At 41.6% G+C, this 13,702-nt stretch overlaps 1 protein-coding gene across 4 annotated transcripts in view; it reads right to left on the reverse strand.

The window, feature by feature from the left end:
• The window catches only part of stxbp6 (syntaxin binding protein 6 (amisyn)), a 130,537-nt gene that overhangs the window by 60,939 nt on the left and 55,896 nt on the right, over nt 1-13,702 (reverse strand). The window contains exon 6 of one of the 4 annotated variants that reach the window (XM_046414010.1): nt 10,540-11,675. The exons of the other annotated variants lie outside the window; for them this stretch is intronic. Coding sequence (XP_046269966.1) covers nt 11,607-11,675 — 69 coding nt within the window. The 3' untranslated portion in view covers nt 10,540-11,606. Of the gene's footprint in view, nt 1-10,539; nt 11,676-13,702 lie in introns of those variants that run through there. 4 annotated transcript variants of the gene reach the window in all.

Consider the following 13,702-nt stretch of genomic DNA (forward strand, 5'->3'; position numbering starts at 1 on the left):
GCCCCTGCCTGCGATCATGTTACAGCCCCGGAGACAAGCCTCTTTCTTTCTCACTGAACAGGGAGCTTATTGCGGCAGATACAGGCTATGGGGCAGGGTGTGTGAATGAGGGGAGGGGCTCAGAGGAAGGAGCAAAGGGGGGTGGAGAGGTTGGCTTTATTAGATTGGTAACAGACACTACATACTGTATCGGACACAAATCGAGTTACCCTCCTAATCTGTCATTTAAACAAATTATCTTGGGTGGTGATGCATCAGCAGTATCACTTCTCTCCGGGGATTTGAGAGGTAAGGGGGAGGGATAGAGGAATGGAGAGAGGGAGAGGCAGTGATGGAGGGGGGAGGCTAATAGAGATACAGGAGAGACTGACACAGGAGAGCAATGAAGGGAAGAAGATACGATGAACAATGACTGGGACCAAAGAATTCAGAATCCAGGATACAAGCTATGGTAATTTTGAGACCTTTGTTTATATTCACCTTAATGTTGCTCATGAATATCCCAGTAAACACACAAAAACATCCCAAATACTTCTTAAAACAGTACATTATGCACCTACCACAGACCACAATCCACCAATGAACGATTGAATGATTTACAAGAGTGCACTAAAGAAAGAGGGAACATATACAAAAACATACAGGCAGTATGGAGAGGCTGAATAAGTTTCCTACAAATCAACCGAGAAGAGACAGAGTTCAGCTTGGCTGCAGGCAATGTGTACTGGTTTTTAAAAGAGCAAACAGTTCTGACATGAGGTTCGGTCCAGGTCAGGGTCCACGACTGAAGACCGACAGGTTCATTGAGGGGACATACAGATAAACAGACCAAAAGAGACACCTGCATCTCAGGGGCCACAGTGTGTTATGTTCAATGTGTATGAATTAAAGCAGCTGAACACTGAAGAAAATTCAATATGGTAGAGTCAAATATTATAACTAAATTTACAGCTACTGATGAAGGATGATGAGAAGCATTTTAATGCATGCAAGGCTTAAAAGGAAAATAACCAATATTTTCACTCCTTTAGAGCACATGACAGACTGTAACAACATGTGTTTGATAAGGCTGTTAGTCATAGAGAAACCTTGTTTGATTAATTCAAAAAAAATCTTTCTATTTTTCATATTTGGAATTTAAATCTCTTCAATTAGATTTGATCATGTCTTTTGACTTTGAATCACCTTTGTGCACAAATGTACTGTGCAAAAACTAAAAAGCATTATTAAATAGCTAAATTTCCTATTCATGACAGAATTTTCTGTGAGATTTGTGATGCAACCACGTCTTTGTTATGACAATTTCAGACCCTGTAGCTCTAGGATGCAGGCGGGGTCACAGTACTATGGGTGTAAACTGAAGCGAGTTATACGAGGTTATGTCACTTCCAACTGCTTGTTGATAACTGAAATAAATTACTTAATGCAGTCCAATCACAAAATACCAAGACTTTAATTCAAACATGGACCTTCTGCAGCTGTCAGGGTGAACGACTGTCAAACAACCGATTCAAATAATGTGCATTCATTTACAGATACCCGTTGATTTATGCATTAGAGAATGGCTAATGAAGCTTACCAAAACCCAAAGGAAAACATTCCAGTGTGTTAATATGAATACTGCTTCAGCAAGTAAAAGAAATATGAACACTTATCAGAACTGACTCACATACCTGCCAGCTTTTGGAATTCCCTCATCTGATTTCTCTGAATGATATTGCACTGTATGTGTAACAGCCTACCAGGAGGTAGTGATTACAGTATTGCTGCGGAATCTGTCTGTCTGTCTATATATTGATGTGTAATCTGACAAGATGTCATGAATATGGTGGGTGAACTGCATCCCCCCTTGTTAAATGCTTGTTTTACAATAATCTTTACTGTCTTCCCAGTCAATTTCTTTTACTAAAGCCATGCAGTGCATTGTAAAAATGCTAACATGAAACAAACTGCTGATGAGGGAAGCGCGTACACACATACACACAAATACACGCGCAGCATCACAAAGGGATGCGGTGTGAGAGCACTGCCTGGGAGATCAAGGCTTGTCTCAAAGGCCCACTGACTCCCTTTGACCCTCTGACCTCTGGAGCTCCACTTGAAAGTCCCAGCTCCTCCCACCTCCCACATCATCTGCCCCTTCAGCTCCCTCTGTAGTCGGCCGAGGCTTGCTGAGTGCACACTATCGAACTCTGCCGACTCAGAGAAGCGACGGGGCAAAGTGCAAAAGGCCAGATTTAAATCTACGACCCCTGCAACTTGCACAACACCAGTTTCCTCGGCAGAGCTTTGCATGCTACTGGGTCCAGTGGTGTTTCATTAGGTACTCATTCAAACAACTCCTCTTATGTGCTCTTCTCAGCATGCGACACTAAGCTGCAACATGCCTCCCAGAGTGCAGCATACACATACATTCAGGCAGCAAATGTACATGCATAGCATAAGTCACATAAACACAAATATATGGTAAATTTACCTTCAATGTATTTTCAATGTGTTTCTCTTGCAGATTTCCCCCGTCAGATTAACGCAGTTGAAAAACATTATGACCAAAACCAAAACACAGTGTATAAAAACTGATCTTTGTCACGAGATTTTCAACAGCCACATACTGCATCCATTTGTACATAATAAAGCAAAGTTCCACAGTGTGCTTTTCTTAGCAAGAAGCTGCATCTGGGAGAGCAGTCCTCATTAGGGCTCATACAAGTACACTGTTTGCGTACACACAGCACGCAGTACACAACCGCACTCATACGCTCTTGCAAACAGACACCGTAATTGGCTTTTTCTAGAGACCTGCCGTGCGTCTCAGGTCTCTCAGTCGTGACCAGGAACTTGGAAACAGGTACTCACACACCACATACAGACACACACACACAGCATCCGCTTGTGACCACTCACTGGGCCTCCTCTTTATTTTGCTGTTGTGCATGAACTACACTGAGCACATAAAATGTTCACACATGCTGTTACGATTTAAGCTTAACATTAGTTCTTTAATCTCAACGTTAAATGAATATCGCACATACATTTGATCTATTCAAGGACAAATGGAGCATTTTGTTTTACTTGATAGAGCATAAATGTCAATTGGAAGCTTCTTCAAGCTTCACAAAATATTAGTTTGTCTGTTGCATTGTATTAGATATGATAGGGCATATCTTTCAAGAGTGACAAATGACTGTAAATCAACAATATGTTTATGTAATCTAATTTGTGTAGTTTAAGTGTATATTAGTTACAAATGTACTTGCAGCTGAAAATGTACATATTTAACCCCTATTAAAAGCTGAAGTATTCAAATATCACGTTTCTTTAAAAAGAAATGGCTCAAAAATTTTATTAATAACTCAATAATAATTCAAAAATGTTCATTCCACTAGTTTCACTGATTATATTAGTTTCTGCTTGTTTCATTTGATATTTCCCTATACAGTTTCCTTGTTTAATTTATGGGATATTAATGGGTCCTTAATGTGAGGTTGGTTCCTGGTTAATGGGCATAAATGATCGTAAATAAGTGGCATGACAATTGATAACATTACAAAATTTCACATTTCCTGTGGTAGGTTTAATGGACCATCATTTACAAACTGAGGAACGATTTCTTCTGACGTAATCTTCCAGTGTCTGCAAGTTTAAAACTTATCCTGTCAAACTCAATTTAAAAAAATCTTAAACGTGACTGTAAAGTAGTTATTTAACCCGATGAGTAATAGGTCACATACACAACTACATGGCAGCATGAGTCACATTTTCTCCCTGTGTATTTTACTCACACTCATTGCCAGTAACACATGAGTGAAGGCTGATGAAAGCCAAAGGCTGAATATGCTACGTCAGTCGCAATGAGGCTAATCCACACTGCAGGTTTACTGTAGGAGACTCTGACCAGCACCCATTTCCAGGCTCACTAAAGACACCCAACAACACATTAACATCTCAGTTGACTTGTAATAAAGTGAACGAAAAGGATTATTTTACTGAAGATGTTTGCAACTGTTGTTGTGTTTTTTTCCTGGCTATATATTTAGCTCAACAGTCAGAGCAATAAACATCAACTGCACACGACTGCAGAGATTTCATTTCCTCCTAACAGCTTCTGTGCATTGAATAAATGAGTAGATTTTAGGCGTGGTGCAGCACACTGCATCTCAACTCTGAATATGACATTCAGGCTATTTTTTTCCTCATCAACTATGTTAAAAACAAAAAACTGTGGTGAATAAAGCTGAGGCTCATTACACCACACACACAGACTCTAGAGTGAAATTGTGTGTATTTGATGCTCCAGGACCAGTTTTCTAAGTGCTGTGGTTAGTGTTTATGTCTGTGTACATGTGCGTGAGAGTGTGTGCTCCTCTCAAAGTCAGCCTCTGCCCAAGTGGCTGTTGAAATATGAATGCATGGTGTAACTGCCCTGCTATCCCACTTGCAGTGCTTCTGCAGTCAGTGTCTTAGCGCAATGAACTGTGACAAGGGAATTCAGGGGGAATGGGTCTGCTTCAAAAGCCATTTCTACTGCCGCTAATTGTCTGTCATCCCGAGCTGATAGGCAGCAGGACTCTGACTGACAGAGCTGATCACCGAGACGGGACACAATTGAATTCTGCAAGAACGAGCCGCTCTAAATGCCTGAACTGAGTGAAAGTCAGAGTTGCATTACACAAGAATTTTATGTAATTCTGCAGCTTCAGCAAGTTATTGGCACTGGGGCAGTGCATCTTACCATCAAACATGGACATTTTTCCTCTTACCTTACCTGTGCTATTTATCAAACTAGATTGTTTTGGATATCTTCCTCCTTTCTAACGTAATGGAACCAGACTCACTTTGCTTGTGATGCTCAAACCTCAACAACAACCTCTCTTTACAGAAATAACGACCTGCTTGCTCAAGATAATCCATAAACCTGGTTGTGAGCAGTTTCATGTGGCAACTTTTTAGTTCCTGCAGTTTAATCTTATTTTTTATGCTTAGTGTTTTTTTTTTAAAAAATACCAAATCTTAATCGGACAATTTCAGATACTCCAGGTTAAACTACAAATATGGAAAATTACACCTTTAAACAGTAGCTGGATAAACATATTTTGTTACTTTCCACCGCTGGTTATCCAAGCAGAAAATAGTGCTCATCACATCCACTAACATAAATTCAATTTATGTGCACAAATTGATTTGGTGTTATTGTGGACACTTTTCTGGTTGAAGAGTGACCTCAGAGGGAAATCCAGCCTAAAAAGGTCCTCTGAGACAACAGCAGGCAAACAAACACAAACACTGCATAAAACAGGACATCTAAAACTCAAAGTCAGTGTTACATTTACCTGGCCGGTGTATGGCTGAGGTGTGAGGGCATAACACCTGTCTTAAAAACTGGCTTAAACTCTCTGGGTGATTCTTCCCAGTTTATGACGTACAGTTTTGTACCAGTGTATGACATACTAATGCATACAGTACATGTAGATACAAGGGAACAAGAAGTGAAGTTGGGGCATAAGTTGGAAACAATGTGGTGGGAACTTACATTTATACTAGAGGTATTTTTAACTACTACGTACTTATTGGGTGGCCTATTCTGACTCTCAACATTCATTGTTTGTGTCCTTTCCTGTTTATGATGGCTACATTGTGACAGGACATGAAATCAATCAATGAACTATTACGCCGTGTAAAACCAGTGTAACCAGTAGCCTACAATTTCTGTATTTCTTCTTTTACACATTACATTGCATGCAGAAATCAAAAGCATAACCAGATATCGAAGACGTGCCTAAAAATGTCTGAAGGTCTGACTTCAGAGGGTTTTGAAATCTCATGAATTGTGTTTTAATTTTACTTCATTTTTTTTCTAGCTCTTTGTCTTTTTTTATCTCTTGTTTTATCTCGGTCTCTCTGTAGTGGTGCACCCATGCTGAGATAGGAGCGACATGTTTCTTTCTCTATGTCTTTGAGGATCTGTTGGCGGAGCAAAGACGAACCTCCAGCTCAGCTGACCTGGTCCAACCCAGATCCTGAAAGCACAGAGGCTCTTTAAACCTCCACACAGGCCTGGGTGACAGTCACCCCCCCAACTCTGTCTGATCTGGGAGTAAGACCACTGCTGTTGTTTCAGCTGCATTGCAGTCATCTCAAAATCGTCCATATTTCACCAGGGGGAAAAGATCGAAGAAGAAAAGGCAGCTGAGGGCAGTACTGGAGATGAGGAAAAAGAAAAGATACTCAAGGCAGTACAACAGAGAGACAACAAAAAGTAACAAGAAAGAAAAAACTCAACTCCTTTCACACAGAGAAGGCCACTGAAGGGACACAGCCCACTGATCATCTCTAACCAGCCCTCACCCATTTAGAAGATATATCGATACAAGTTTCCTTCCCACTCACTTATTCGCTCACTAATTCAGTGGAAACGTCCTTCTTAATATTCATGGCATTCAGAACCCAAAGCTGCACAAATTACACTCCTGCGGTCCATCAGGTGAGCAGACAGCACGCAGTAACTTACTGTATTTCTGCAAACTAAGCTGCAGCAGGTAACTCATTTTCCTGACACCCACTGGGGGAGAATTAAATAAGATGGACCTGAAATCGTCACACAGTTGACCTATAAATCCACAAGTGGGCCACGGGGGGCAAGAGGAGCGGACGGAGGGAAACAGCTGAAGGACGAGGGAGACAGAGCGGTAAGGATCAAAAGTTACGCCTAAAGCGGGGAGTGAAAAAAGAGAAAAAAATAAAATAATAATAAAAAAAGACAGACACACATAAGAATATTAAGTGCTTATTCCCTTCAGCTGTCAGGCAGGACAAACATAACCAGACGGTGAGATATGACACAAGGGTGTGTCCCGTCGGCCCACTTTCCCCCAGCAGTTCCTGTGAATGTCTGGCTGGCCTGGCCCTAATCCTCTCTCTGAGACTGACACCATTCCTGCCCCCCCGGCAAACTGGATTTTTTTGTTCTCTCTTCTTAACTTTTACACGATAACAGGTTGAAGGAAGACGTGTAAAGAAGATGACTGTTTTATGTGAATATACTGCTTTCATTCTCTTGACATTTGCCAAAGTCACAGACAGACAGACAGACGAGGGACAGCGAGTGAAAGTGAGGGACAGAAGTGTGGTGTGGCAGCGGAAGAGCATCATGATGATGTACGTGATGCTGCGTTAAAACAGGCCGCAAGATGCAAATGACTCTGAGCTTACCCACAAATGCGATAAAAAAAAAAACAAAAAAAGCGAGTGTTGGGACACATAATGTTTAACCTACATACCCCATCTCCAGCGATTTCCACCGAGAAAGTCCCTCTTATCTGCTAATAGACCTCGGTAATCCCTCAAACACGCATGTGCTGCATGCTGGCCGCTTATAATGAATACCGAAGGAGAGACGAGTCTGCTAGAAACCAACAGATACTTATTGTATGTGTGTAGGGTCGTAATGTTAGATTTCATGGAAAGACAAGATCCAGGTTTGTTCAGGACTCACTACAGCAGTGGTTCATTGCTGACTCTTTGCTGTTGAAGAAAACTGCCAAGATTGAACTTACGAGCTAAAATACACAACAGTCATATATCCTTGAGAGTGGTTCGGCCAGATTTGAATGAATTACATAAATCTCTAATGACACCAAGTGCTGCTGACAAAGACAGCTGACTTGAGAAAATGTTGATTTAATCACTAATCATCATTCAGGGCTCGCTGTAAATCAATGAGAGCAGACTTATGCGTTATACAACCTGAATGTCAACAGTGCCCAGCTCTGCCACATTCATTTTCAATGTGATTAAAACACAGCAAACACTGGGAGACACGTGTAACATGACAAATAAAAAGGTTCTCCTTAAAATGAACCACTGATATTTGTTAGGCCATACTTGGGAAGCTTTCACCACATCAAATTAGTGCCAATCAGTATTTTATAAGTGATGAGGGGAAGAAGAGGGAAAGTGCAGGCTCTGGGGGATTTGGACAGAAAATCAGAGTGCGAGAGAAAGAGATTGTAGAGGACCAGCAGTGGAGATTGGCAGTGTGACCATATCCAGAAAATTAGATTAACTGAATTAGAGGGATTAGATTGACTACAGCTGGATTGGACCTGATGCCTCTAAGAAAAGGGAAAAAGATAGAGCAAGAGAGGGAGCACAGCGCACAAGAGAAGGAGGATGGACAAGGGAAGGAGAATAGCCGGAAGAGTAAGATGCAAAGAAGTTTCATTGGGAGTTGGGCAGAAAAGTCGTATTGCAGTAAAGGGAGCACCCGAAGAAGTCAGCTCAGCAGATTTTGGTATCCTGGGTAACTTTTAGGGGCTGGCACTGAAGTGAGCAGCAGACGCTGTTGTGGCCGCTCCTCGCTCCTAAAGGTTCATCTGGGTTCTTCTGCTCTGTGGGACTCAGCTTGAGCTGTAGTGCCCCTCAGTGGTTAAATATAGGCATGCATGCTGTACCTCTCAGAATGATATCACCCACAAGCAGAGACATGAGGACATGGAGAGGACAAGAGCAAACTACATAGATCTTAATAATAATAATGATAATGATAAATACTGGTATTCTGGTTTGGTTTAAAACTTACAGGCTATGAATGTGACATATGATCATTTATATATTTCCAAGTGCCATCTTCTCAACATTTTTTGGCCTGATTTGACCTGCTCCTCCTCCTCCACTGTAACAGTTCTTGGTGACATGATAAGAAGCCCGTTATCCTGGACAGAACTAGCATCATGCATGAATAACAGGTAAGCTGTGTGCGTTTGTGTGTGTCTCAATGTGCAGCACAGAAAGACAGAGCTCTAACCAGGGGGAGCTGAAGCTTAAATCAATGTGATTAATTCAAGTTAATTGCTGCCCCCTGGTGTCAGTGCCGCAGTTGTCATTACTTTGCTGATACAGAGGGTTTTGGGTGTCGCCTCTTTGCCCAGGAGATGAATCTCCCACATCAATGATGAGACAGATACAAACTCCTGCTGCTTCACAGCTTCACACTGCGGTTACCTCCAGCCAGACACAGCAAAGGAAAAAAAAAAAAAAAGACTCACAATAAGTCGCCTTGCTACCCTCTGAATCCTCTGGTGTAATTTGGAGAATATTAACAAGGCTGTGGTGATGTATCAAAGACAAACAGGAAGTGACAGATTGCATTATGAATTTTCTCTCCTGCATATTCCACTGTGATTTAAAGGCTTCGCGCAGCCTGCACTGCAAAACTGCAGGGCGTTGCCTGCATACTGATGTCCTGCTCACTCCGAGGATCAGAGGCTCTCATATACAGCAAACAGAGATGTTACAGCAACTCATAACCACTTCTTCAGGCAGATAATGGCTGAGGCAAGGATTCAAGCTAGGATAAAATCGTTTGCCATGTTTGAACTAATAATTCCCCCTCTTTTCAAAAGACACACATACACACACGAACCGGAATGTGAACGAGCCATCATCTTTCCTGGTCACAGATCAATGTAAACAGAGCCTAATCGAACCAGATACGCAAGGATGATTAATGGCCTGCAATCAGTCAAATCCAGTGACATGAGTTTGAGATTTATGTGTGCGCATGTGAGTTTTATTAATCTGCTCATCCTAATTCAGGTATTTATATCAAAACCAAAGGGTCCATACAACACAGGCATGGTCAGTGTCAGTGACCAGATCAGCACAAAACCCAAAGAAGACATTTGTTGTCCCAAACAAAGAGTTTTCAGTGTACATCTCAGCATCTTCCAATGTCATTTAAATGGAAAAGGAGTATTATGAAAGTTAGCCAAGTTTAAATTGAAATAGAACTCAGCTGTGTTTAGTCTAAAATGTGCATGAAAATTTCCAATTCAAAGTTAAGTTTTAAAAAAATCACTTGATATGGTTCTGCCTACCTTATAAAATGAAATTTGATGATAATAATGAATAATTCTGTAAATGAGTTTGTACTGTTAATCAGTGCAAAATGATAGTAAAGAGGTCTATCTGAATCTCCAACTGAAGATACCAGAGAGGAAAAGCAAGAAAAGAAACCCGTTTTCAGCTCAGGTCTGCACCTTTGGGTGTCAAACAGCTGTGTGTATCTGCACTGAACCAGAGAAACACTCTGTTTGATGTATGTCTTCAAAAGGGGCAGACTGACTCACATGATCACCTCATCCATGTGATGGGCCGGGAGCACAGACTGCTCACCGAAGAGGGAGAGATTGCATGTCACTGTTTGTTTGAAGCCAATCTGTTTCTTCAGTCGAGTCAATAAAGTAACAGCTGGATACGCTAAAGGAGTGGGCTGCTGGATCAATAATGATGCCACATCATGCCATGACACGCATGCACACAAGCAACTACAGACGCTTCACAAATTAAAGGGAGGACACGTGTGTGGAGGACACCAGGAGACCACTACAGTGAGGGGATCCTGTGGCTCTGCTACACTGTGATGGTTGCATTTTGCTGGCATGGTTTGGGTCCGCTTGTCTCCGTAAAGGGAGAGGTCACTGCAAATTGATACAAAGTTGTCCTGTGTGATCATCTTTATCCAATGACGACACATTTCTATCCTGATGAGAGAGGTGTTTTCTTTCAATGTGTCATCCTTCTGTACATACAAACTGACTTCCTTATTCTACACTGTGTGTTCTCAAAGCTTGAAGGTGGCACCGACATCAAGTTCTCTTAAGGCTCTAAAATCTGAGTTTTCTTTTTCAGTTCCACAGAAACAGTACACATCCATAATATTTTGCATCTCGTGTTACAACAATAATCCAGTGCACACTGTATTGCGAACATAAATGGCACAAAAAGGTTCACAAGGAAGTGGGTCACTGCAGATCTTTTCCCTCCACCCCTGCTTTGTTTTCTGAAACTAGTCTCATTTCCAGCAGGAGCTTAAGGTGGTATTTATACTCTGTAAGCAGAGAAGATGGCTCTCTATGCTTTTCCCTTCAGCTCAAAAATATCCCTACGGGTTTATTAATAAACACAACAAACTATGAGGTGCTTTTTCCGATGTGGATTCAGAGTTACACAATGCACAAGGCTATAAGCATAAAAACAAGTCAGTGTGCAAAGCGAGTAAAGACAATCATTTTTGACCCACTTCCACAAAAACAAGAACAGTTCTCGTAAAGATTAAAGTGTGGGAGAGGAGTGTGAGGTAGGTACATATCAGGATAATGAATGATGATTCAAGCATGGCTGACATTGCGCTCCACAGGAACGCAAAGGCAGAGGGGGGGAATGGGAGGCCCAATTTAGAGCAAGCAGCTGTTGTGCACTTTGCCTCGCCACACATCTGCCAAGTCACTGTGGGCAGGGCGCTGAGGTGACTTCCCAAGCTCCAGCAGTCAGTCTCTGCCACTTCCTTACATAAAATTCAAATTCTGTTTACAGATTCAATGTAATTGCCATACTATGGCCATTGATACAAGTGAGTACTATTAATTAACAAGTCTGCACAGCAGCACAGAAAAGGCCAAACTCCTCAAAGGTGCCCTTTCTTGCCCAGTAGAGCATTCTTGAGTTCAGGCACTGATTTTGGACCAAAGGGCCTGCCTTGCAGTCTCTGTTCCAGTTCTTCCCAAAGATGTTGGATGGGGTTGAGGTCAGGGCTCCGTGTGGGCCAGTCAAGCTCTTCCACACCAAATCAACCATCTCTTTATGGACCTTGCTTTGTGCACTGGGGCACAGTCATGCTGGAATGGAAAAGTTAATCTAAGTTAATCTCACCACACTCTCATTTTTTAATGGCTCTTCTGATTTCATCTACCACATGGCACATGAAAATACACTGTGGTAGAGCAGTTTACAGGGGTGTGAAGAAGTTATATAGCACTTTCTCTTAGTGGAAACAGTTTGCAGAAGTCTGGGTCCCATTCTCTATGGATCCGACTTTCCAGAACACCTGAGGGACACAGGCAATATCCTGCTATAGTTATTAAACTTTTGACTTTCGGGTAAAATCCAGCCCAGACTAATAGGACTACTCAGGAACCATTCCAGAGATTTGTATGCGATAATGAGAAATAGAGGTGCAGTCCCAATTCAGTGGGCCTTCTCACCCCTGGGTGTAACTTGTAATTACTCCTGTGGAGCTTTGGGGAGGCTGGCAGATTAAAAAAGGAGTTGCCCTGAGGCCGGCCGGTCAGCCAGTTAGTTAGTCAGGCAGCCAACGAGCCTCTCCTGAAGTGACACTAACTCCCTGGCTGACAGGAATGTCAATGCACCTCTCAAGGTGACACCTGGCCGGACCCGTTCTCCAGTCCTAGGCTCACTCACACAAGAAATAAATACATACAGTATGTGCAGTTGTGGAGTGTAACTTATGGACAATGCAGCTTGTACTTGCAGTATTTCCATTTAGGAGTTATGGGTAAGTTGATGGTAAGACTTAATATGTAATAACAATGATGTAGATCAAACTACCCACCAGTATATACAATAAACATAAATGCATCCAAGCTGGCCAGCATCATAATAAGGTTTATACATTTGTTCATGTGTAACAACAATTCAACAATGCAATATGTTATCAGCAGTGACTCTTGCATAAAGAATATTTTTCATTTTAATTCATCAGCTACTTTTACATATAGGTCTTTGAATACTTCTTCCACCACAAACAGCATGTGTCTGTGGTGTGCTTGGTATTCATTTAATAACTGATCCCACAACAGGGACTGTTATTTCTACGGAAAAGCAATTTGCAATTTAGAAACTTCCAAAAACACCCTCTATCTTCAAGACGTCTTCTGGTATGTGTTGTGCTCCATCTGCGGGTTGGGAAAATGTTTGATGGTGCCACTGTAGCTCAAGCCCCTGTCAAAACATTCACTGCAGAAATTACTGTTATTGAACATCTTTCAATAAGCCTTTAATTTACATCTTCAACCTGCAATCAATGTATACATTACACTGAAATTACACACTGATAATCAGTTCAACTAATCAATAAACTACAGGGCAATATAACTAGCTGACAGAGTTAATGGCTCTTTGTAAAAGGCTAGTGTGCCCTCCAGTGGTGTACAAAGGTATTTTAACACTGATGCTAAAATGTTGAATTTTATTCCAGCATTCCAAAAAAATCAGGTTACAATTTTAGAGACAAATAACAACTTCCAGGAGCAGAGACATAAATCAGCGTGTGTGAGCGTGTTGCCTTGGACCTCAATGTTGCTAGAGCTGAGAGGCAAAGAGAAAGGAGGGAGCTAAACCATTAGAGGTGGTTTTAAAAGACAGGCCCAGGAATGATTCACAGGAGTTGGCAGGAGTGAGTAATGGTAGCCAAGTCCTGCACCAGAGCTTTTACGAGGTACTGCTCTGAAGCTTTACTAGCTATAGATCATGTGTTTCAGCAGCTACCTCTACACCAACTGTCCTTCCGCTCATCAAAATGGTTTGCATCATTAATTGGACAATTAAAATACTGCTAACAGCTGGGGCAAGGAGGAGAATATAACAGATGTTTTGATAAAATTCATTCTGCTCACTTGACTCTGCTGTACCTTCGTATGTCTTCGTTAGTCACCGGCTAACCAGTTACTGCTTTCAAGCTTTAAATGATAGATGAAATATGACTTAGATCAACAAAGATGCTTTATTTATACTATTTGGTGCTAGATATACATGCTGGCAAAAGTAAGGAAGTAGTAAGGAAATAAGGTATGTGTATACCACACTGCACACTGAACATGGGCATACTTACAAATTCAGCCTAAAA

The sequence above is a fragment of the Scatophagus argus genome, chromosome 15 (assembly GCF_020382885.2).
Source record: "Scatophagus argus isolate fScaArg1 chromosome 15, fScaArg1.pri, whole genome shotgun sequence".
Taxonomy (NCBI): domain Eukaryota; kingdom Metazoa; phylum Chordata; class Actinopteri; family Scatophagidae; genus Scatophagus; species Scatophagus argus.